This window comes from Stegodyphus dumicola, chromosome 4 (assembly GCF_044657685.1).
Source record: "Stegodyphus dumicola isolate Sdum_Otavi_A_Nest chromosome 4, ASM4465768v1".
In the NCBI taxonomy this organism is placed as follows: domain Eukaryota; kingdom Metazoa; phylum Arthropoda; class Arachnida; order Araneae; family Eresidae; genus Stegodyphus; species Stegodyphus dumicola.
This window is the reverse complement of record NC_140771.1, coordinates 166,179,057-166,205,564: the sequence shown is the minus strand read 5'-3', so window position 1 is coordinate 166,205,564 and position 26,508 is coordinate 166,179,057. Positions and strand designations below refer to the sequence as shown.

Below are 26,508 nucleotides of genomic sequence, written 5' to 3'. Positions count from 1 at the left end.
GCACCACCCGAGTTTGTCTTTCATTTAATCTTTTTTCTGTTATCTTATAAGGTATTTTCTCCCTCTTTTCTGCATGCCTTCGTGGTGTAACGGTAGCACATTCGGCGCGTATTCGAGAGTTCAGGTTTGAGTCTCGGCCAGGACATTATTCATTTTCCAGGTCTTCAGCATCAGAATAACCTAATGTCTCTACAGTGGTGCACAAACTAAGAGGTGGTGTATGATGATTCTTCACCACCAGTATTTGGCGACTGGGTCCCCTAATTCTCAGTCGCATTTTAAAAGGAAAAGTATATAAGGTATTTACTCCCTCCTTTCTGCATGGTTTCGTGGTGTAACGGTAGTACAATCGGCGCGTTTTCGAGATATCCAGGTGCGAGTCCCGGCGAGGGCATTGCTTGTTTTCACGTCTCCAGCATCAAAATAACCTAATGTCTCTACAATCTAACCTTTTGCTTTTCTTTCTCCTTTGAGTTTCCTTTTCAAAAAATACCCATCCAGCGGCCCAGAAGTAAAGTCGCTGAACATTGGTAGTTTGGTTATAGATTCGAGTCCCGCGAACGGGCTGGCTGCATGTATATTCTCGTAGTTTTCCATGGTATAACGTGTATACGAGCCAGTTTCCTTTAGAAAGTTCTCCTCGAAGGCATCTCTCGCCTCAGGCAGATAGCCCTCGATGCTTTGCCATAATCACATACACACATTTTTTTCTTAAAACTGGGATCACCATGACATGCTGATACATTCCTTCGGCCCTTTCCATGGCAAAAAAACTGCTTATACGTTTGCCATGAGTGGAGACCCGTAAGACTTAAAAGGGAATATCTGGTTGTTGATGAGCTATGTATTGTTCCCAATATACAGCTTTGGCCTTTTCTTTAGTAAAACGAGAGCTACTTTGTAGTCTGCGTTAGTGCTAACCGGCTAGTCACTAGTCTTTAGAGCAAATAGCTTCGAGATAAGCAATCGGATATTTAAACTTTTGGAAGAGCTGTATTTCTGTCTTCAATGACTGTATAGACACGATTAGCCCTGAAACAAGAAACAGGCGCTTCTCTATATGGCTTCATGGTGAAATGGACGGCCGGCTTTGAATCTTTCTTCATTCTAAATATGGCTGTTTCAAAACAACAATCAATTTCTCATGCTATAGGGTGTTCTAAAACATAAAAATAAGTGCACATTCTAGCCGATACTAGGCAATCTAAATGCCTATTAGATTTTTTCTGGTACTAAGAACTCAGCTTAAGTAGTTATATCCCCACATTTAATAAAGAAATACATATAATCAGATACTGGAATACCAGATTATATGAAACGGCTAAGTTGTAGTGAACTCTTAATAAAAACATTTCTCGTAGTCAATTTGCTACCTCTCTTGGTGTGATTAAACTTGGAAATGTAAAAATTTCTGTCTCAACACACAAAACATTGAAATATTCTTGCGAAGTGATCTCAGAGATTGATCGACTTTTTTTTCGTTTTAGAGATAAAATTTGTCTTTGAACTCTTGAATCATAATGTTTGAACCACCTGGCTGATCGAGATAAGTAAAGATCAGCTTATTGATACGGAACACTTTCATTCGGACCCTCAGGTTGCCGTATTTACAGAAAAAGGTAAAGGCCAAGTGTCTGAAATCCTTTGTAGAACCTTATATCCCCAATCCTAAGCGATGGCCTAGTACAAAGCTTTGGCTTCAGATAGGAGTCATGTAGCGATAAAATATATACTGGTTGTGCTCTGTAAAGGATCACGCCAGTTATATTTGCAAAACTGTGCTGCTGTTCATAATATGTCAAAGAGAACACATGCTTTCTCCCATTCCTTGTCACATGTCGAAAACTGTGAAGGATGTGCAATTTACCAAAGGTACTAAAGACATTACATATGAAGAAGTACGTAGATTAGTTTCTGATACCCCACCGCAGTGAAATATGTTCCGTGAAATCTATAAAATCAGCTATGACCCAACGTTCTGTCAGCATAAATAAAAGAACTATTTACAAACACTGAAACAGTAATCAGCAAGCAACCGAACACCAACAAAGAAAGCTCAATGAATAAGTACAATGAAGTAGAGCAAATAAATTTTAACAAAAAAGAACACTCCATATAAGATACTAAAATATAGTTATATATCAGAAATTTTAAAGATACTAAAATTTATCTGTAAATATCGGTGCAACGTGCATACGTTTCCCAAACTACTCTTTCAAACGTTAATATTAACCTCCTATTTCAGCTTCAGGAGTGAAACTGAGAGCAGAGAAGTGTGCTTATATGATAACAAAGGAAAAAAAATATTCGATAAGGTTCCAGCTAGAGCATAAAATAAACTATGCCATGTATTAAAAGAATGAAAAAGAATAGCAAGTAAGAAGTAATTGCAAAGCTTGTTGCTAGTTATTGGTGCATTTAATATGAGCAAACGGGTGTTAAAGCACCGAAATGTAGAAAGACGAGTACACGTTCATTAGATAGTATGCATTATGAACAAAATGGATTACAAAATGGAAATATTATATAATCTGTACTAGATATTACAAAGCAGCTGCTTCTACGCAAGTAAAAACCATAGGCGCAACAGATATTCATAATAGTCACTCTCTTCTCTTAGAACTGTGGTGGTTTCGAAAAAAATCTGAAAGTCCTATAATAGTCAACATCATCTCTGCAACGTAACTCAAGAAGCACTTGAAGCTAGGACAAGATCGAAAGTTTCGAAGGTATTGCTCTCTCTGAACACAGAAATTTTCTAGTGAATGCGTCGGCTGCAATGTCAGTTTTTTTCAATTCGCTTGACGTTCCATCGAGCATTCTTCATTTATCCATTTATCTCCAAGTTACGCAGTACAGGTAAATATACGATATAAAGTATTCCTCAGGCCTTCTTACTATGTCTTCGTGGTGTAATAATGGTCAGCACACTCGGCGCTTTATTATTGGAATATTACGTAGTTATTTTCTTCCTTGGAAAGCTCAGATTTACATTATTATTACAACCGCTTTAAACTCGAATATTCCTAAACCGCTTACCAAATTCTTTCATCAAAGATAGTTGCACGAAGCAGGATTAGAGATTATTTGGTCTTAGTCTTCCAGAGAAAACTGTAAGTGGGTACTGAAAGTGGAACTTTGTAGGATTAAACTAAATGGAATACTCAGATGCAGAATAGGCTGAAGTACTAACCGTTCTGATATTACTATAAAAATTACATTTTGTAGCACAGAAATTTAATGTTATGTGCATATCTCCAAGTTACGCAGTACAGGTAAATATACGATATAAAGTATTCCTCAGGCCTTCTTACTATGTCTTCGTGGTGTAATAATGGTCAGCACACTCGGCGCTTTATTATTGGAATATTACGTAGTTATTTTCTTCCTTGGAAAGCTCAGATTTACATTATTATTACAACCGCTTTAAACTCGAATATTCCTAAACCGCTTACCAAATTCTTTCATCAAAGATAGTTGCACGAAGCAGGATTAGAGATTATTTGGTCTTAGTCTTCCAGAGAAAACTGTAAGTGGGTACTGAAAGTGGAACTTTGTAGGATTAAACTAAATGGAATACTCAGATGCAGAATAGGCTGAAGTACTAACCGTTCTGATATTACTATAAAAATCATATTTTGTAGCACAGAAATTTGATGTTATGTGCATTTTTTGATAATATTCTTACTGCATAAAGGGAAAGTAAACATGTTTAAAGTCTATTTTTTTATCCAAATACCTATAGTGAAAAACATTCCAACACTAGGCGGATTTTAACACTCCACGTTACTCTCGGAGGGCGTTATTTCCGATTGACTGAAATACGTATATCTGCTTTCTTCAAATTCTATGCTTTAAAAGCAGTAAACTTTTTTTATATAATGAAAAATATTTCATTCACCACAGGGTTATTCTTTGAGAAAAAAACACGTACATATGTTTAAGAAGTATAATTCACAATATAAACTATGTCGAAAGAGGTTTGAAAACAAAATACAATTACGAAAATGAGATTAGAGAATGCTTAAATATTGGGATAAAATTAATATGGGCAGGAAGTTTTTTATTTATAAAAATTATGCGGTTTTTAAGTGATGTAATTGTTTCTTTCATTTTTTTCTTTAAAATACTCTAACTGGAAAATAAATTCTTGGAAATACTTGGTCGAAACTCATTTACATGAATCATACATATGAATGAATGAGATTTAGTCCCAACTTAAAATAAATGATTGTTCATACGGATAACCTTTTTCTGCGAAGGAAAATAGGACGTACGATAATAATTTTGAATTAATACTTGAAACTGCGTAGATTATGATGAATAAACGTAATAACATCTGCATCTTTTTTTAATAACAGTAAGAAAAATATTAACTTATTTAAGAAAATTAGTTTTTGCATTTTTCAAAATGAGATTTCCATTAGTCTCTCAAAATACGTAATGTGCACTTAAAATTTTCTTTTTAGTATACGATATACATATTTTAAATACTTTAAATTTATCAGTGATGACAAGAAATTGAGGTAATTTTAAATGTTTATAAACATCTCTGAATTTTCTCATAAAATTTCACTATCATATTTTGCATGCTTAAAAAGTTGTGGTTATTTAACTCGTAGTATCCTATATTCACAGCTCTTCATCTGTAACGGAAATCTCGATCGCCTAAAGGATTTGGATTTAAATATGAAAATCACAGTGTGCTGCGAACATTAGTACACTAAATAATTCATTTATCAGTCTTCACATGAAAACACTAATAGTTTAACGTAACGAAAATAGTAATAACGAAAGAAAAAACAAATTGAAAGAAAATATCGATTTGTAGAATAATGTGATTAAGAAAGAATTAAGTAAGTGTATGGAATCAAAGACAGTTAAACCTAACCTGCCAATGCATAACTCAGTCTATTTTTATACTAATGTTCATTTTCAAATAGTATATTTCTGTACTCTTACAGTACGAAACGTAATCATTTGGAGGTGTGAAAATTGTCTTATGCTCCATTTACATTACGTTAAACCTGGTGTCGATTTAAAAAGCGTTAACTGAAGTCACTTTCCGTGAATAAAAACATGCTTTATTAAGCATTTTTAGAAGTTCAAAAAAGACTTTCTTGTTATTGTAAAATAATAATATTTGAAAACCAGCCATAATCCGCTACGAATTTTCTATTGCAGTTTTTGACAGGTCACAGCTGTACTTAATTATATATTAATACAAACACAGTCTATAGCGATAAAATTATATGTTTTAAACTTTTAACAGTCGAAAACGAGAAAGTGATAGGCGATTATTAGAAATAATCATATACGTTGTAAACAAGTACCTTGTAACTGTCTGCATTCATATCTTCCACATTCTGCTTGTTTCAGAAAAAAAAATTAATAGCATGCCCTTCTCTTAATTACATAAGTTCTTCAAAATTTATATTCGATGGTAATCAACAATATGAAATTAAGTGTTTTAAAAATTTGGTCATACGAAATATTTTTATCCAACTTAACTCTATAGCACTGGACTGGTCAGATGTCCAAGCAGGTCAGATGTCTGACTTAAATATATTGCTTTATTCTTTTACTTAAAACATAACCTAGGAATATTAATTCTCAGCGCTTATCTTCACTCATTAAATCAAAAATTCCCTGTAAGAACTCACTTAGACAGATTTTAATTACTAAACTGAAATACTATAATTTAGCAAATTTCTGTAAATGCCAAATATAAATTCGGTAAAAGACAAACATTTTCAGCAAGTGCTTTTCTTTTTCTTTTTAAATAAAAACTTTCGTTAAAATTTAAGTGAGCGGCAAACAATAAATCTTCATATAATATCCTCAGGCATGAAATTGTTTTCAAGATAATTAAAGAGAGCTATTTCATGTCAAAAATGACTTCAAAGAACTACTTCTCTTTGTTTTTCGTCTGTTGTTTTCAGATATCATATAGTAAGGACATAAAAAGACAATGCTCCGCATACGCAAGCCTAAAAGAGAACAAAAAGGAAGGCTAAAACCTTAAAACACAGCTTAAAAGAAACAATATTCTTTAGTGCAGAAGAAAAAAGTAGGTTTTCTTGAGAGAGTTGTTTTTCCTTACTTTATTCATATATCTCTTCTTTGAGAGAATTTAACTGCAGGTACGATATGCCAAATTATTTTCTATTCAAAGAATAATCCTCCCGTGAATATATTACTTTCTCATTAAATATGAAACGTTTTATAGTCGTTCAAGAACAGAATTTGAGGAATGCAAAGATATCTATTTCAATTTCCAATATCCTCCAGGGTAAAAATGTGGAGTGTCAAAACCTATCTAGTGTTTCATGTTTTGTTTTTCATTAAATTTTTATTTTTATGAGAAATAGACTTCAGAACTCTTTTACTTCTACAGCACCGGTATTATGAATAAAAATGGAAGTAATACTAAATTTTTTACATACGAAAAATAATTGTTCTATAAGATTTTTAAAATGATCATTATTTATGTTTTACCCTATTATTTTAACTTTCGTAGGGAGATGACGAATGAAATGTTTCAAAGAATAATTGCTTTATGTCAATGAAATTTTATGTACAGATGCGTATTCTTTAAATTAATAAACAGCAACATAACAATATATTCAGGCGACAAATGTTTTGCGAAATGCAAATAAATACAAAAATGCCCACAGCATCATATCTCATATTTTTAGAATGGCTCGGCTAAAAAAGGAGTGTAGTAATCTCATATCGCTTTACATATCTCACCCATGGGCTCTAATAGGGTAAATATTGTTGCTGATCATCGCTTGTGGCTACGAATTCCATTCTTTTAAACATGAAGATTTTATCATAAGTCATGTAATGTCTCATTTTAGAGGACTATAATTTAGATTTAAATCTGGACATTCCATTGATTACATAATACGGTGAATAATCCCTTCCTATAGAAAATAATCCACCAGTTGCTTTATATTAGACCCCAAACTTTTGGTATCAAAAATAAATTCTTTCTAGCTTCTTCCGGGAAACACCTTTCTTAAAGTTAAAAAAATCTCACCCCTACTACTATGTGGATGGAAATTTCCCATATACGACAAAAACACGACTAATGTTCCTGTGAACGTATTCTTTGATATAAATAATATTTTTAATCCTATGAAAAATCGCCTCGGTTTCTTCGCCGTATGCAATTTAGTATAACCTTTTCATGGACAGAAGATGTATAGGCATTTTAAAATAATTTTGTTGAGTCGAATAAATATTAGATGTGAAAAAACGAAAAACCAATAGTTGCATCCTTAATCACAGAGATCATACCTGAGATGGCAGCTTTCATGATTCTTCTCGTATTTAAGCACAAATAATATGTCTAAGGCTACAGTTAAATGCTTTGTCACACACGTATCATTCTTTAAAGCAAGTTATAATTTAGTTTATTATCAAAGTTAAAATAATTGATGGCAGAAGAAACGTTAATTTTATCATTAAACACAGCTCAAACGTTGAACAGAGTTGAAAGAAAAATTTCTGTAGAACTGGACATAAAAATATTTAGCTCTTATGAGTAAAATATCATGAGAAATGCTATAAAAGTAGCTCTTCCTATTGAACAAAATTAAAAGGCACAAAAAACAGAAAAAAATGCATGAAACGATTATGTTTCCCTTAAAAAAACAGAAAGGCGTTATATATGCTTCATACCACCTTTTAATTTTCTCTATTTTGCTCAAAAGAAGATGCAGAATTTCTCAAATTTTCCGTTTCATTAAATCTTCCTTTTAACGAATTTTAATACTGAAAATTCATTTACGCCATCTTTCATTTTATTTTCAGTCCAAATCTACAATTTAAATTTATATTCTGAGTATTATTTATCATCATGATAACTAAGATGTAATTCATATTAATAATAATTACGTTTTTTTTCCTTTCCGTGAATCTTCTATGGACGTACTGTAAAAATGCCTTTGGTATATTAGGGTATGAAAGACAGAAAAGAATTATGAGTGATACTAAACTCAATGGCAAAGTATCTCATGATTAAGAAAAATCGTTTTAGCAATTTTAAAATATTACCATTATACTAGAATGAGACAATATATCATTGTTAAAGATTTTAAAACCTCATTTGAAATTGAGAAGAATCCTTACTGATTTCGATCCCTGCTGGAAAATAATGGTGTAGCTTTAAGCACAAACCGTTTTCTGTGCCTACAGTGGATAATTAATAACATAGTATGTGATACAGCTTTAACATCCATTTCTAGGAGCTAAATCCGTTACGTATTATGCGCAAAGAATCATGTCGTTAAGCTGTTCTAAGAATTTCTTTCCCTTCTAAATGATATGTTTGGTGCCAAGAAACCCTCTGCGATACTGACTGTTAAGGCATAAATGTTACGAATGTGCGGGTAGGTGTGGTAGAATATAGATGTTGAAAAGACAAGTAATTTCCGAAAATTTTACTCCAAATTTAATGCCAAGGTTAAGAAAATAATCTGAGTCAAGAATAAAAATTCAATTCCTGATATTGTTTGAACAATATTCCAGTAATAATAACGTAATTGTAAATAAATGTAAACTTAAGAAATTGTCGTGTTCGAATATTCTGTAAATTTATTAACTATGCAAAAATACATTTGAATTCCTAAAAATCGTAACATTTACTGAGCTGAAACTTTTATCTAATAACTTTAAATATCCTGATGCCTGCCCTTGATGCTGGTGTACTGAAGTATTATTTGTGTGGGGTGAGGATTACCGTTAGAGAGATGAATATCAAAATCTAATAATAATTATTAAATGCACAAAAATTAAATATTTTTGACAAAATATTTAATGGTTTATTCAACAGGTATCCTTCAAATACTGGGTGTTCCTCCATCGTTCAATTGTTCTTTCGGATCAAGATTGAGTTTAAATCTCCATACGTGAAGGACATCTTTCGAACATCGTCGTCTCAAATTTGATCCATGCTTTCTACTTCGTATGTCTCGTCAGATAGTTGTGCTATTCGACGAGGTTCGAAGTAACGTCTTAGGAGCTTTTCGAATAATCGAAACTTTCGTACTGTAGTGAAGTACTCCACACCTACGTTGTGGAACTGCTCTGTTCCTGCCTTCACATCTTGGCTGCGGCCAAATTGAAGTAAAATGTTGGGGAGTGTTTTTACAACTTTCTGCTCATGTGAGTTGTGCTAGAGCCTCCGTAACCTCCTCCCGGACCACAGATGCTATGTCATTCGGTGGTTTAGATTCTTTAAAAGTGTAGCCCTGAACTTACGCCAGGATGTTCTGAAGCTGTTTACTGACCATGGCACGCATCACAGATCTTAATGCATCAAAGTCTGCTTCGGTTGACACCGAGAAGACATTCGGCAGCCTCTGGAATCGTCGTCGGGTGATACGACCGTCGTATCACCCGACGACGACACGAAGAAGTCGACACGCTGTCATAGTTCTGAGATGACAGGAACTGGTACATGTCCTTAGCAATGCCTTGATGAGATCAGCCACTTTCTCGTCTTCAACCATTGGAGTGTTTGCTGTTAGGCACAGAGCAAGTACAACTTGAATGTAAGCTTTAGACGTCTCATCGATTTGTTGCGCACCTGTGAGCAGCAATCTTTCAGCTTGGCGTTTACATCATCTGCACGGCAAATTGTGTTTTGGGGAGTATTTCTGAAATCGGTCAACTAGTAAATGCTACTTCATTATTATGGAACCAATGCCGGGCGGCTCAGGCGAGGTAAAAAAGGACGTTCGCCAGACACATTTTATCATCCCAGTGGTTATAGATGGCGATTCGATCATGTCCTTGAGCTATCTTTTGTTTTGTTAGTTGCTTGAGCTTGTTAGTTGTTTGCGATGAATATAATTAGGCTTCTGGGTAGTTGATACATAATAATCCGTATTAGTGGCATGTTACTCGAAGCGGAGCTACCTCCTGTTGGTTGGCGGTTACTGCTTGACTTCTTTCCCATCAGCCTTCTTCCTCAATCTTCTAATCGAATCATGCAGAAGCCAGGGCGATATCTTCGAATGAGCAGGCTTTGGCGTAACTCTTCCGTAGTAATTGAATTACCCGGTGCCTCAAGCAAACTATCGAATAGATGAAGTGATCATATTGAGAAAATTAAGACGGAAGTACTCAAATCTCAAGACTTTATTATTCGAATTGAATACGTAACCACTTACATACCCTTGATGAACGAGCTGTAACATTCCACAATTGAAAGGTTATAGAAAATGGAGAACATGCTCCAATAAATGGAACATAAATAAATTAATAGAAAGGAAATTTAAACATAATTCATGCTTAGGCGACTTTTCTTTGATGGGTTTCGAACTCAGTACCTTCGGTTTCAGATTTCGAAGTGTTCTATTCACTGAGCCATAATGTTGTCGCTCGGAATGAACAATTTTATCCATAAAATTATGCATAAGGGCAAATCAAAAGCTTGTTAAGCGTCGAAAGCATTCTTACAACTGCATTGGAAAATATTTTATTCATGCGAGGAAAGTAAACTAATGCGATAAGTTTTTATCGATATTAACTGTCTTAATCAAAAATGAATTAGCAACCATCATGAAAGAAACAAAATATATTTGTTACTGTATTGTATCCAATCTCTAAGAGCCTCAGTACTGGGACAGTATGAAAACGAAAAATTCAAGCTTCCGATGTTCGTTGTCCTTTAGTGCCCCCACTGACGGATATGGCTGTCATGATGTTGTAAGCAAAAGCCGGATTCGTTAGAAACAGAGGACGCTAGGCCTTTGGTGCACTCATGTGCACAGTTGAACAAATGATTGTAATCACCAATGCCTAAGAAGGCACTTTGGAGCATACTGCCGTATGAAGGCAATTTGGAGCATTGGTCGTCTTACTGACAATTATTGCCGTTGCAGTCATCTTTGCGTCGTATGTGAAGATACTTGGTGTTATTGTAATAATAAATGGGTACCAAATGTGATAGAAGTGTGTGGTCTAAAAGAAAATATGGAATTAAGAGTAACTTACCCCCAAAGGATGACACTTCAATTAATGTGAATTATGAGAAATTTATTATATCTTGACATCGTGAAAATTTAAATTAATATTAGTATAAATCAAGAAAACATATCCAGACAGAAGACAATTGACGGCAAACTACTGCAGCAGTAAGAATCAGTCCTACCATTTTGAGTCCTAGCCTTTCGTGCACAAAATGCGTAACGTTCCAATCTAAAAACTCTCAGTTCATCTTCGTTACACAAAGTTACATGATAACAAACTTCAATTTTTATAGCGAAGGACTTGAATTATTATTCCAATATCTTTTTGCGGAAACACAAGGCCAATTCTAGCATCAAGACGCAACACGTGCACGGGAAATCCTTTCGAGAACGTCTCAAGTCGTAAAACATCATTCACTTACTGCAGAAGTCAGCATCTAGATCAATTTTAGTTGAATCTTCATATCACTTACTATTATTTTTTTGACAAAATGCATTCTCTTGAAACTATATGGAGATGGTCGTTAGAAAGGCACGAAAAAGGACAAATTGCTGACACGTATCATCCCCGGTGAGGACGGGCAGAAGCCCGCCCTACACCTTCGGAGTCTAGCAGCAGAAGAGGGAGAAAACCGCTTGTAGTGGTTAATCTCGCTCTGTCATTGAGCGGTCGCAGTGAACAGACTTGATGTTGAATAAATGTGGAGGCTTGCCTGCACAGTTATGCAACACGCATATGTTCGTGACCCATGGTACATGATATGTACTATCCATAGCAAAGTTGCGGAAAGATTCGCTGTGTCGGGCATTAATGAGTGGTGTTTAGATCTCCCACATCGCTCTTTGTGACCCTTCTAGAACTATCTATCGAAAGCAAAGTCTCATAACGGTCACAGGATTTATAACGGTCACTGAAGCAACACTTACCTCTCACGTTTTTGTCATCGTTCTTACTTTACATGCATAGACAATATATTGCATTCTTAAAGATTTTTTTAATTATTTCTGAAATCTCTTCCCATACTACAACTGCAGGGTTTAAAAGAAAGTTTCTTTAAACGCATAGAAAGTATTTTACTTCTCTTCTCTTAGCTGCTTAGCATAATGAGTTGAGGTTTTGACTTTTCTTTGAAGAACTCTTCTAACGATTCGAACTTCTCGTAATGACAGAACAGTGGCAGTGAGGTGAGATCACCGAACATTTGTAGTTCAATCGGGTTTCACATCTTGAGTGACAGGTAGGCTGTAAGAGAGTTTCCGTGATATTCCCATGTGTAACGTAATTAAAATTCAAAATCAGTATTGCCTAAAAAAAGTCCACGAAGGTAAGACTCTTCATACGCAGATGTCCTTCGAAAGTAATCCAATCAATTGAATGCTTTGTCTTAAAAATAGGCTTTTATCTAGGAAATGAATGTGATTGAATGAATATTTTAATTTTTAGTAGAGAAATTGAAGCTAATTTTAATTGATAGAACTAACTATGTATTTGGTTAAATATAAAGCGTCTTCAGTTTAAGTAACGGTAGTCACTAACTATAAATCATGGAAATGTTTATTATTTTATTGGAATGGATTTTACAATACCCATAGGGACATTTGTAGAAGTTACTCACAAGAAAAGCAAGAAATCTCCATGCACCCTGCTGTGTTGCCGGAATGAATGCAAGATTTTGAAATGAACTTATTGCCAGTTGTCTATTCTTTAGCTTAGGACTATGGAAGGGTTTGTTGAAACGAGGTAATGTTAACGTACGTTTCAAATTAAGCAAAGAATGCTTAACAGTTTAAGATACCGCACTGTATAGACCATGGTCGATATGTAGTCGAAGTCCTTCTCTTCACTTAAAATATATTTTCTTTCGAAAATTTTAATTTACAGTTACAAGTCTCAAATTAATATTACACAGTACACAAAATCTAATGAATTGAAAGTATGTTACTTTCTGTATTATATTGTGCAGTAGGAAAAATATACTCGGCATTGGTGTTGCTAAGAAAATTTTATTTGTCAAATGTGTCCGTTTATTTTTGTAAATGGTGTCCAGCAATCATGAACGGTCACTTCTATAATGTATTACTAGAAGATAATCGTTCAGAGCACTAACCTCAGGTTAGCAACCATAAAACAGCTTGATAATTACATTTTCAATAGTAAATATATTTGAAATATAGTAGGGAGATGCCAATAAAGGAGTAAAGCTAAAATTGTTATAGCTGAAAAAGAAATAACGAATAACATTGAATGCAGTATAGCGTTTCTTTTTCAAAAATTTCATATTTAAGTTTTGAAACATATTTGATAATGACCTGCATTAAAAAATTATGTTTTACCGAGAAATTCCCATTCGTTGAGACTATATTTGGCTCCTGGCACCGAAAATTACATCTTACCGAAAATTACATGTCAGTGTATATCAGATTTCCCTAGCTTTCCACCAATGGTAGAGTAGTAAGATGGAATATTGGAATCTTGATCCTATGCAAACGGGATGCCTGCATAATTTCCTTTCGTAATTTTCTTCATTGTAGCCTAAATACGAGCCAATTTTGATTAGACTGTCCTCCACGAAGGTGTGACTCCTGTTAGGTAGAGAAACCTCGTCCTTTTTATCATATTAAATTAATCTGCCCAGATCTCCATAAAAATTCTGCTATGAGGGTATCGTATCAAAATATGATAGAAAACCAGTGTAACAGTATGAATAAATAAGCAACTTATTTTCGATTCAAAATAATCACATTCTGGGACTGAAGAAGCAAAAATACTTACTGTCATGCAATAAACTTAGAAAAGTACCGTTTAAAAACAAGATTAGATTATTAGCTAAGCTTCTGGAAAAAAAAAGATGTTTAAAATCAAGTGCATTCAGCACGAAGAAAGTTAAGCAAGAAGTTTCATAAATTCTTTTGGCATCCTTTCGCATGATCTTTCCACTCAGTTATTACAGTTTTACAGAACAAGTTTAAAAAATAAAACGGAATGTTTTGTTTGAAAATTAAAAAAAAATTTCCTTATACCCTTCATGACATACATATACATATTTAACTACTTTGTTTTGGAAGGACGAGGAATATAAGATTATTAACTTCTTTTTATATATATAAGCGGCTAAAGTGTGTGTCGCCGATAGTTTATTGTTGCCACTCGGAAAAATGACAGCGAGAATTAACGTTTCCGCAGTTTTTAATTAATATCTCGGCCGATTAAAGTCGTACGAAGATGAGAACAGTATCGATGGAGTCGGAGAATTTTTTGGAATCTGAGGATACGCGACTCGAATTTCAACTCGACGCCGTTCAGTAGATATTCGAGAAAAAAAGAATTTGGCACGTAGCCAAATCCCTCTAATAGGGAAAACCCAAGAAAGAAAGTGGAAAATGAACGGGAAAAGTAGAGGAAAATTAGTTTTTAATTTATATCTCGGCTAATTAAAGTCCCAAGAAGATGCGAATGGTCAAAATGGCGTGACACGGACCTGCGGAATCTAACAGTGTGCTTCGCTAAGCCCGGAAGCCAGTCGTTTCAGAGGAGATGATGTTATTTCATCCCATATATATATGCGGCTAAAGTGTCTGTTTGTCGCTGACAACTTATTGGTCGCTTTCGAAACTGTACTAGCCAATGGGGTGAAGTTGCCACGCCACAGGGTTGCCGTTTCAATTGAGACGTAAACAATTTCCTGTAAAACTTGCCTTTGCTATGACCATCAATAAGTTTCAGGGCCAAACGCTTTAGCGTGTTGGAATTCTTTTACCTGAGCCTGCATTTGGACTCAGTTACCTTTATGTTGCCTAATTCAGAAGTCAAGCAACAAAAATCAGCGTTAATTTTCAAAATTTTCAAAGGAATAGTTTCGATGGTTTTACCGAACCACCATCCTCAGCTGCAAAACCGCAAATGAACAAGATAGGAAATAATGATTAGATAAGATAAGAAAGCCTGGACAATAATAAGCAAGTGGCGCCATCTGTTGGTGAAATTTGAACTAAAACATAATTTCTTTAAAGGCCGAAGGAAAAGATGGATTGGAATTAGGATCGTTACCTAGAACAGAAAGATTTTTTTGAATGTGAAATGCATCTAGAAAATCCAGTTCTCCAATGGAAGATGTTTTTCGAATAATTTTGGCAGCAGAAAAATTGAAAGTGTGATTTTCGGACCAACAATGTTGACAACAGAAGACTTCTGTGTTTCCTTTTTCTAACATATGCCTCATGTTCTTAACGCGAAATTTTAAGGCTCTCCTAGTTTGACCAATGTAAATCAAACCACACTGGCAAGGAATCCTATAAATACCCCAGGAATTCATATCCGGAATGGGATCCTTGAGTATGGAACTTGGAATTTTGTTGATGGGAAAATAAACAACCCGAAAGTTAAATTTCTTCAAAATATGTGCAACTTTATAGCTAATTGATGGAAAGAAGGGAATGACAACAGAATTTTTATAATCTCCTAAAACGAGAGTTTGCCTTTTAGTGTGTTAAGATGAGAAATTTTTAACTGCTTGATTAATAATGTTGGGTGAAAAGCCCTTGTCAATAGATACTACTTTTAAATAATTTAGTTCTTCATCAAGGGCTAGTTTGGAGGAGCAAACTTGAAGAGCACTGAAAACATAGGAATAAAATGAAGATAACTTTTGTTTAGTCGGATGACATGATTTAAAGTGTTGTGGAAGGCAAACCGATAAAGGTTTACGGTAAAACGTAGTACTGAAGTTGGATGTGTTACGTGTGACCAGAATGTCGAGAAACGGAAGAGAATTTCAAGTCTCAAATTCAAAAGTGAACTGAATAGCAAGATCAATAGAATTCATTGTTGAAAGAAATTTATTTAAATCATCTTTATTACCCTCAAACCGGGTAAAAGTATCGTCTACGTAGCGGAACCATGCCGGGAAGTTTAACGTTTCAAACAATTTTGATTCATAATAATGCATGTAGATATCAGCCAGGATGGGACTGAGGGGGCTTCCCATGGCTAATCCCTCAGTTTGCTTGTAATATTTATTTTAGAAAACAAAATGTGTTTGTTTCAAACAGAGTTGAGTGAGGGAAATTAGCTCATCAATTTCGATGCAAGGGAAATGAAATTCGCGAAGTCTGGTTTCTAGACATCTTAATGCACCCTCCACTGGAACATTGGTGAATAATGATTTTACATCAAAAGAAACCATGAGTAAATTTCTAGTGGAAATGTTTTTAACCTTTTTTAGAAATACATTGTATATTTATGGTGTAAATGTTATTGTCTAATAGAGTTAAAAATCTAGAAACTAAGGGATACGAGGAAGTACCTAAGTGGAATACAATAGTTCGGAGAGGAATACCACTTTTATGAATTTTGAGAAGAGAATAAAATATGGCACAATTCGCAACAGATGGGATAAGCGAATGTTTTAAGTTGCTTGAAATGATTTGTGAAGATTTGATCGCATTTTTTATTTTTGACAAGTCCGAAGGTGAAGGATCCTTAGGGATCGGATTATATGGTCCTTCGTTTAAGAGTTTAGTGACACCATCCATGTAAGTGTTCTTATCCATGACGACTATCTGGCCACCTTTTGTCGGCCTTTGAAATCATAATATCCGGGTTAGAATGAATTTCGCGCATTGTAGCTCTTTCTCTCGCAGTTAGATTTGGTTTCAAAGGTTTATTATTGAATTTCACATTAAATTTTACATAAGATGCCTAATCATTTCTTTCTGTGAATCTGAAACCTTACTGTACTTGAAAGCTTTTTCGATTGGAGCCAAAATCTTTGGAATCGAGGGTTTACAGGTTTGTGAGAAGTTAAAAGTATATTTTAGAATTCTCTCTTGCTCATCTGAAAGACTAACATTAGGAAATATTAACTATTGGCTTCATGTTTACAATGGGAAGACTTTTTTGAACTACTTGAACTGGAAGACTGTAAAAGAAGTTTTTGGAATTTAATTGCAACGGTGTTTTTATTACGGTTAACTGCATTCTCCGTTCTAGACCAAGACTTTTGTTCAAGGGCAGTGAATTTTGGATATGAATTAGCGAGTTCCAGATGAAGCTTATAGAGTTCATGTTCAATTTTGGACAATTGTTGACATGTATTCCTTATGATGGACTTCTTCTGTTGCTCAACATTGTTGTCCGAAAATCACACTTTAAATTTTTCTGCTGCCAAAATTATTCAAAAAATATCTTCCATTGGATAACTGGATATTCTAGAGGCATTTCACATTCAAAAAAATCTTTCTCTTCTAGTTAACGATCCTAATTCCAATCCATCTTTGACTTCGGCCTTTAAAGAGTGAGTGAGTGAGTGAGTGAGTTTTGTGGCGCAAAAACCAATGATGATTATGATGCGCCAAACAAATGGTGTCGACCTTTAAAGAAATTATGTTTTAGTTCTGGTTTCACCAATAGATGGCGCCACTTGCTTATTCTTGTACAGGCTTTCTTATCTTATCTAATCATTATTTCCTATCTTTTTCATTTGCGGTTTTGTAGCTGAGGATGGTGGTTCGGTAAAAACGATCGAAACTAGACCTGTGAAAATTTTGAAAATATAACGCTGATTTTTGTTGTTTGACTTCGTAATTAGTATTTATTCGGCGTGTTATTGTGTCTTAATTATATGCCTCATGTTCCCTGACGCGAAATTTTAAGGCTCTCTTAGTTTAGCCAATGTAAATTAAACCATACTGGCAAGGAATCCTATAAATACCCCAAGAATTCATATCCGGAATGGGATCCTTGAGTATGGAACTCGGAATTTTATTGATGGGAGAATAAACAACCCGAAAGTTAAATTTCTGCAAAATATGTGCAACTTTATAGCTAATTGATGGAAAGAAGGGAATGACAACATAATTTATATATTTTATTTCTCTTGCATCGAAATTGATGAGCTAATTTCTCTCAGTCAACTCTGTTTGAAACAAACATATTTTGTTTTCCAAAATAAAAATTACAATCAAACTGAGGGAATAACCATGGGAAGCTCCCTCAGTCCCATCCTGGCTGATATCTTCATGCATTGTTATGAATCAAAATTATTTGAAACTTTAAACTTCCCGGCATGGTTCCGCTACGTAGACGATACTTTTACCCTGTTTGAAGGTAATAAAGATGATTTAAATAAAGTTCTTTCAACAATGAATTCTATTGATCCTGCTATTCAATTCACTTTTGAACATGAGACTTGCAATTCACTTCCGTTTTTCGACATTCTGATCACACGTAACACATCCAACTTCAGTACTACGGTTTACCGTCAAATTTCATCGGTTTGCCTCAACCACACTTTAAATCATGTCATTCGACTAAACAAAAGTTAGCTTTATTTAATTCCTATGTTTTCCGTGCTCTTCAAGTTTGCTCCTCCAAACCAGCCCTTGATGAAGAACTAAATTATTTAAAAGCAATAGCTATTGATAGGGGTTTCTCACCCAACATTATTAATCAAGCAGTTAAAAAATTCTCATCTCAATACACTAAAAGGCACATTCTTGTTTTAGGAGAGTATAAAAATTATGTTGCCATTCCCTTCTTTCCATCAATTAGCTATAACGTTGCACATATTTTGCAGAAATTTAACTTTTGGGATGTTTTTTCTCCCATCAATAAATTTCCGAGTTCCATACTCAAGGACCCCATTCCGGATATGAATTCTTGGGGTATTTATAGGATTCCTTGGCAGTGTGGTTTAATTTACATTGGCCATACTAAGAGAGCCTTAAGATTTCGCGTCAAGGAACATGAGGCATATGTTAGAAAAAAGGAAACACAGAAGTCTTCTGTTGCTCAACATTGTTTGTCCGAAAATTACACTTTAAATTTTTCTGCTGCAAAAATTATTCAAAATACATCTTCCATTGGAAAACTGGATTTTCTAGATGCATTTCACATTCAAAAAAATCTTTCTGTTCTTGTTAACGATCCTAATTCCAATCCGTCTTTGCCTTTGGCCTTTTAAGAAATTATGTTTTAGTTCTAGTTTTACCAAAAGATGGCGCCACTTGCTTATTCTTGTCCAGGCTTTCTTATCTTATCTAATCATTATTTCCTATCTTGTTCATTTGCGGTTTTGCAGCTGAGCATGGTGGTTCGGTAAAACCATCGAAACTAGTCCTGTGACTATTTTGAAAATTAACGCTGATTTCTGTTGTTTGACTTCTGAATTAGTACTTATTCGGCGTGTTATTGTGTCTTAATTTATGTTGCCTATTCAAGAGTTCGTGAAAGAACGAACGTAAAATTAAAAATAATTGATGTTCCTCTGCAAGGCGAGCTTAAAAATGATGGAAAGATCTACACAAGAAATGTTGTGTACAAAGAGATCGTTGACATGTGAATTAACATTTTATTATTTAAATCACCTTTATTTATTGAGCTAGCGGTGGCTCTTAAGAAATGTACCACCAGTGGTTTCTTTCATTGTACTCTTCTTTAAGCAATTAAAAAAGTAGAAGGGGGAAACCCCGTGGGGCAGTAAGCAAAGGGGCGTACTCGCCGTCTGCCCTGGGTAATTCAGCTTAAATTAGGAGACAACTTTGCACAAATCTTTTTAATTACAATTTATAATGTCTAGAACAACGGTCATTCCGTATGACCGCCGGGCTTTCTAGTATAATCATAATATACACTACGATTTACGACGCACAGTTCTGTTGCATAATGGGTATTCTGCTTCGGTTTCATTATGTACATTATACATAATACTTAGGTTATATATTTATGTCCTGCATTTGTTATTTTTTACATTATGCTGCAGTTATAATAGTCACAGTGCAAAACGTATAATCGAGTATATCAAAATGAATTTTTATCCTTTTCTGTGTGCAAAGCAGGCAAATAAAGGATGACTCACTGATTACTCTCATTATCATTACATGGGTTGGGCTCATTTTATATAAAATCAGTGTCACAGGCTCATGTAGGCATAAACCATTACAGCTGTTTAATATCATAAAAATTCAACGTTCACAAAATTACAGTTCTGTCACAAAATACAGAAACATTATTAGCGTATCATTAGAAACAGAAATATACATAAAACTGTCAGTATTTGTATGACTGTATCTTGTATTGTGTTCTATGATTGTATTTTGTATTTGTAAACACATAAGTGTGTTACTAACGGGAAAAAAAAATCAGTGTATTCTTCACGAGAAAGTTAGTTCTGAGCAATGTCTATCATTGATATGACTATAATTAATAATAAATAGAAAATTTAACAGGAAAACATGTCATTTAAAGCACGTAAACTCACATGGCGATAACTAAAGTTAAAATAAGCTAAAATAAACTCCAAATACAGACTTTTTTGGGTATGTTATATAATATTTTCTAACGTAGAACCTTGAAACTTATCATATTGATTCAATTTGAGTTATACTAATTTATTTATATTTTGATAAAACACGCAAGGACTAAATATCTGAGTTATACCGTAATTTTGATTGAATATGCCTTGAGGATAAATCACTCAAATTAGAGCATAATTACGTTCATATTTGTACGTTTTCCTCAAACGTAAGTTACAGAGGCAGCAAGCTGCATGAGGCTATGGACAAAAGTAAGCATAAAAAGTAGTTAAAATCAAACACATTTACCTTTTCAAGTTTATCTTCATATGGAAGTAACATGCTCGTAGCACCGTAGTAGACCATGTAACGAATATCTGAGATGTCTATGATCTGCTGCAGATTAATAACATTCAACCCTCTAGAATCAGTAGATGTCATACCATGGTCCGACACCACTACCATGTTAACCTAAAGATAAATGAAAGCAATGATTTTTATCTCAATTAATCTTTCCAGAACAAGAGATTTCAGTGCATAGAAGTAGATAAATATTTACATGCACAAATATATACATCGAAAACGCTGCATAAAAATTGCATGTTAAGAGTCAGTTTTTCCTCCAAGCTGAAATTACTAAAATACTCCAAGCTGAAATTAAGCATGTTAAATGATAGATGCAGTGTAATATAATTAATATGAAATAAATTATTTTAGGTTCTAAGGTATTTCTCCCGCCTTCTTATCATGGCTTCGTAGTATAGTGGTCAGCACGCTCGACGCGTATTCCAGAGGTCCTGCTTTGAAAAAGTACCTGATGACTCTACTATGGCGCCCGAACTAAAAGGGGTTTGGACGATGAATCTCGAACCCCAGGATTTGGGTCTCCAGTCGCCCTTTAAAAGGTGGAGTATAGAAGGTATTTCTCCCGACTTCTCAGTATGCCTTCGTAGCTCGTATTCGAGAGGCCCGTGGTTCGTGGTTGAAATCCCGGCGAAGGCGTTGCTCATTTTTCATCTCTCCTGCTTCAAAATAACCTAATGTCTCTACAAGGTTAGGTTATTTGAATAAGGCAAGACACTAAAGTGCTTCATCATTACACTAGTGCCTGAAGCGAAAAATATATCCGAGAAGAACTTTTTAAAGAAAACTTGGAAACTGGACCGTATTTACGCTACAAATGACGAAAACAATGAACACAACCTTCCAACCAATTCGAAGATGGAAGATAAATGCAAATAAATCATATCCTAATCATTCAACAGTAACCAACAGGCAGTGCAAAACGTGCAACGGTATACATATACGGAATCAGCCAAAGCCCAGACTGAAAGAAAGAATTGTTCATATTGTTAAAAGCAAAAATAAATACATAGTATTAAAAGATATCCTAACTTTCTCAGAAAAGAATTTTCTTTCTTTTTTTCGTTTTAATATAATTAAATTTCATTTCTCCCAAAATTCTCGGTTATTTCATAAAACATTTACAGCTGGATTTTAATTAACCTGTTGTACCGAATATTTCCTAAATTTTAAGTTAAGAATAGTTACCTCTGATGTTTCATTAAAGCTTTTAATATATAATTCTCCTTATTAAGGCTTGATGCATTTCATTGTCATATTTTTTGTCACTTTATTGTCTAATTTGAAATATGATTTATTTCCATGGTGGTGAATGAAGGGATTTTGTTATTCCACCATGGAAGTCTTGTTTCTATTTCTTTAGAGAAATTTCTGACGTTTCTAATAGGTCACTCAGATGTTTAATTTATAGTATAAAGTATTTCTCCCGCATTCTTAGCATGCCTTCGTGGTGTAACGGTCAGCACACTCTGCGCGTATTCGTCATATCAGAGGTTCGAGTCCCGGCGAGGGGATTGCTCATTTTTCACGTCCTTCAGCATCAGAAAACCTAACTTATCTACAGTGACGCCAGAACTAAAATAGGAGCGAATAATGATTTTCCACCACCAGGATTAGGTCCCCTAATCCTCAGTCGATCTTTAAAAGGGCAGTATAAAAAATATTTATCCCGCCTTCTGAGCAGAATAGTGTAATAATCAGTACACTCGGCGCGTATTCGAAAGGTCCGAGGTTCGAGTCCAGGCGAGAGCATTCCTCATTTTTCACGTCTCTCAGCATCAAAAATTCTAATGTCTCTACCATACCCCAGTTGAAATTTTTAAAGATCATTTAAGAAAGACAGCGACACCAAGACCCGAAACAAATGGATTAATGATGTTGCTGGCAGTAATGGCAGATATAATAGTAAAAGCACTAGGTGATATCGAATTTCATTGGATTTATTAATTATGACAAAACACACTAGGGTAAAATGGGATTACACGTTCGTGGAGAATATTCTAAGGGTAACTTCTTGTATTCAGGTTTAAACTGGTAAGACCTTGAAACCTGCCCTGCAGCCAGCCTATTCGGCAGAATTTGAGTATGATTCAAACAATTAGAGTTCCGAAATCTTACAGACATGAGTATGTGAGTTCGACAATACACAGAGTGTGGAACTACGATCAATGCAGTGCACAGGCCTTGTAAGTTTCAAATAGATGGCATGTCCCATATGGAAGAACTCTTAACATATATAAAAGAAATTACGGTACTATCTTTCACACCACCCCAACCATAAGAATTGTACACAACACAGAGCAAATATCTGTAAATTAACCTCAATTAGGCCTCACATTGTCAAGGAGGAACACAACAGTTTTGCAATTTGCCAATTCTGGTCTTTTCTCTTTGATTGCTTCATCCAATTTAATAAGCTGTGGCAGTAAATATCTGATTAATCGTTTCATTGCTTGGAAGCAGCTGGGCATTGTTGAAATAGGAATTCAGTTGTTCGAGAAAGGCTCATTACAGAGCTTTTCCCATCAAAAGTGATTGCCGGTTTAATGGCAGCCCTTTTTATGTCGCTAATAAATCCAAATCTCTCCATAAGATTAAATGTAAGATTAACTCCATAAGATAAACTTGCGACGCTGAGGGGTCCTACTAAATCTTGGAGTCTCTTGCGACATGATTCTCTTCAAAGTTCGGACTCCAGTGTGGAGTTTGATCAAGTAGCGTAAAATAGACCCAAACTCTGAAAGACTATGATTTTCACTATGTCTTGTAAGTACCACAGAGACAGGGAAATGGTGTGAAGATCCCTGTTATAAACTCAAATAAAAGATTAACAAATGGCAGAAACTCGTGCTTACAGAAACCAAAGGTTATAGCTTAAATCTATGCTAATGGATTACTAAACACAAGAAAATAAAGCTTCACAACTAAAATAACGCGCAGGCAGACTCTGACTTAAGATCGACGTAAACAGGACTAATGACGAGAATAACACAACTCCGCAGAATACTGTTCGCAAGAGAATCAAATTCGTAACGTGGCCCTCAATCAGGAAAAACCTGTCTTCTAAAACCTTCCTTTAAATACCCTCTTTCTGCCTCATTTGAATATCCCACGAGCTAGAAATTTATATTCTGGCAGGAAAACGGAAATTAGAATTATAGGACAGAAATTAACATAAAATAATTGATTAGAAACTTAAGTGTGAACATACCATAAAACAAGCTAATATCAGCTGGGAAAGTATAAAGAAGAAATGTAAAGCAATACGTAACTTTAATATAGCGTCCGCACCGTTGAGTAAAGATATTTGTTATTTTTGTAGACGTTTTGTGTGTGTGTGTCTGTTTGTGCACCTTAGAACAATGCGATTGGCATATGTCAAAAGGGTGCAAAAGACGGAATGCTAAAATCCTTAAACTTTTCTTTTCATCTGAAAAAAATAGAGTTCAGTCATAAAAAGTGCTTTAATTATTCTTCGGATATACTATAAGGCTAGGTATAATTCAACTTAAATTTTCCTTTTCTGGGAGAAAAGTTAACATTTTCTCAAATTAGTCCCACATTGTATTAATGCATTCAAGAAAGCTGATATAATATGATTCTATCCTATACTATAGATTCGATAATCAAGGATAAAATTTATGCTAACAGAAAGCAAACAAGGTTTTGTATATATCGTTATATTGAGACTAGTTATTACATCGATCATTGTAGTACTCGTAATATGACTCGATCATTGTAGTACTGTAATGCTTAACATACAGAAATTAACGTACAGATATGCTTAACGTACAGAGGTAAACATACAAATATCACCATGAAGAAGAACTTTTGCTTTCTGCTAGCGGTTCTCAACTTTTTTTGTTCCACTCACACTCTCTTAAGTAGCATCTAATTAGGCAAGAATCTTGTGGAGACGTAAGCGACTATCTCTATACCTAAAGGAAAAGCAGAGTAAGAAGGGTGTGAAAGACCTTTTCTTCAGAACTCAAATAACTGAACAGAAGGCACTTCTTTTTCTTACAAAATAAGCCAGCATTTATGGCATAATTCAAAAGATAGAATTTCAAATTAAAGTTAAGTCTTAGGTTAGCCAAAGGCTACAAAGAAATAATTAACGCGCGAGTTGGCTGGAGGCTACACTGGCTCCAGCCACCTCATGCGTGACTGCACTGGCGTGACAAGCACTGTTTGCAAGAATGAAGCAACTCCGAGTCAGAATGCTAACGTAGAATATCAACTAAACATGTGGCCTTCAGAAGGTGGAACACGCTAAAGAATCTGAAACTTCCCTTTAAATACTGTCTCTTTCTACTTCATTTAAATAAGCGCGATTTAAAATTTACATTCTGGCAGGAAAACGGAAAGGAAGATGTGACAGCAAAGATGCTGTAAATAACTGGTTACATACGTGACACTAAATATGCTATACCTAAAAGAACTGACGAAGTTAAATATGTTAAATATGTAATGTTAATAAATACCAAATATTGAATAAAAGTGGTTTGTTATATTATTAAAATAAAACTAAATACTTAATAGGTAGACAAACGGTTGAGCTCATCCTCCTCTTGAATCTATGAAATTTCTACTGCTTTATACCGTAGGTGATCAGGTTCTTATATGCTTTTTGAGTACAACTGGTGTAGTACATTCTAATACTAAGTAAAAGTAATGGTGAAAATTCTCTCAGAGTGCAAGTAATATTTACTTTCACAGAGGAGAAAAAGTAATATGAGGCACAGTAGGTTGGAATGTGTGTTTGTCTGACAGTGGTCTGAAATTCCAGTTACATGCGGGCCGAATGCACGATGTGAGAACATGGGACAGACCGTATTGTTTTATTAATAAAAAGTAAGTTTAGATAAATAATATGCATAAACAATATGAGAACATGGGACAGACCGTATTGTTTTATTAATAAAAAGTAAATTTAGATAAATAATATGCATAAACAATAATAAATATTATTAAGGAAAAGAAAAAGATTGAAATCTATACATGTACTGTATCCGATATCTGAAGTTTGGAATCTGTAAGAAATTTCTGTTAGTAACATTATAATTAAAACTTATTGATGGCTAAATATTAAATCACACTGAATTTATATCAAATAATTCTAATATGTTGAATTAACCAATAAATAGTGTAAACCGGAAACAAACAAACTTCTCAAGGGGAACAAAAATGTAAAATAAATAATGGCACCCTATTCTCTTTTATTTAATCTTTCTTCGATACATGCAGTAAAATACATATGTTTGCATGTCAATAATTATAAGCTATTTATTTCTTAATATAACTTCACACTTAATGACGGTTCAACTTTTATTAAGTTAGCAGCCTTATCAATTTATCAGAGACAAATCTTTAGAAACTGTCTTCAATACGGATTGCTGTTCACTGTTAACTTCTAGCGGAGGAGCAAGCGGTTATAATACTGTAGGTTCCTTGCTGGTACTGAATAGTACTAATGATAATCTTCATCATGAATTGTAGATATTACTTGCTCAGTTAGGTTTTTCTTTCATAGACTTACTAATTTTTAATTGAAAGTAAAGCTATTCACATGCAAATTTATTTTCAAAGCTATTCACATTTAAATGTATTCCCAAACAAAGCAGTAATTTGTAATGCAAAAATTCGTAGCTGAAGATATTTATCTTTTAACAAATACTAATAAAAGTTATTCAAATCTTTGAGTAAGATTTTTGTAACACTGTACATTAGTTAGTACCATTTGTAGATTTTCTGCGGCAATTTTTCTAGTTCCTTTTAATGGCAGCTAAAAAAGTTTAAAGTCGGACTCCAAATTATCAAAACCTTTAAATCTTTCTTTAAGCTAATGCCATTTTATTGCATAGTGTTG

At 34.4% G+C, this 26,508-nt stretch overlaps 1 protein-coding gene across 1 annotated transcript in view; it reads right to left on the bottom strand.

Annotated features, from left to right (window-relative positions):
• Window positions 1-26,508, bottom strand: part of LOC118187957 (glycerophosphocholine cholinephosphodiesterase ENPP6-like) — a 275,565-nt gene that overhangs the window by 12,545 nt on the left and 236,512 nt on the right. The window contains exon 5 of the mRNA XM_085815738.1: window positions 20,586-20,747. Coding sequence (XP_085671864.1) covers window positions 20,586-20,747 — 162 coding nt within the window. The remainder of the gene's footprint in view (window positions 1-20,585; window positions 20,748-26,508) is intronic.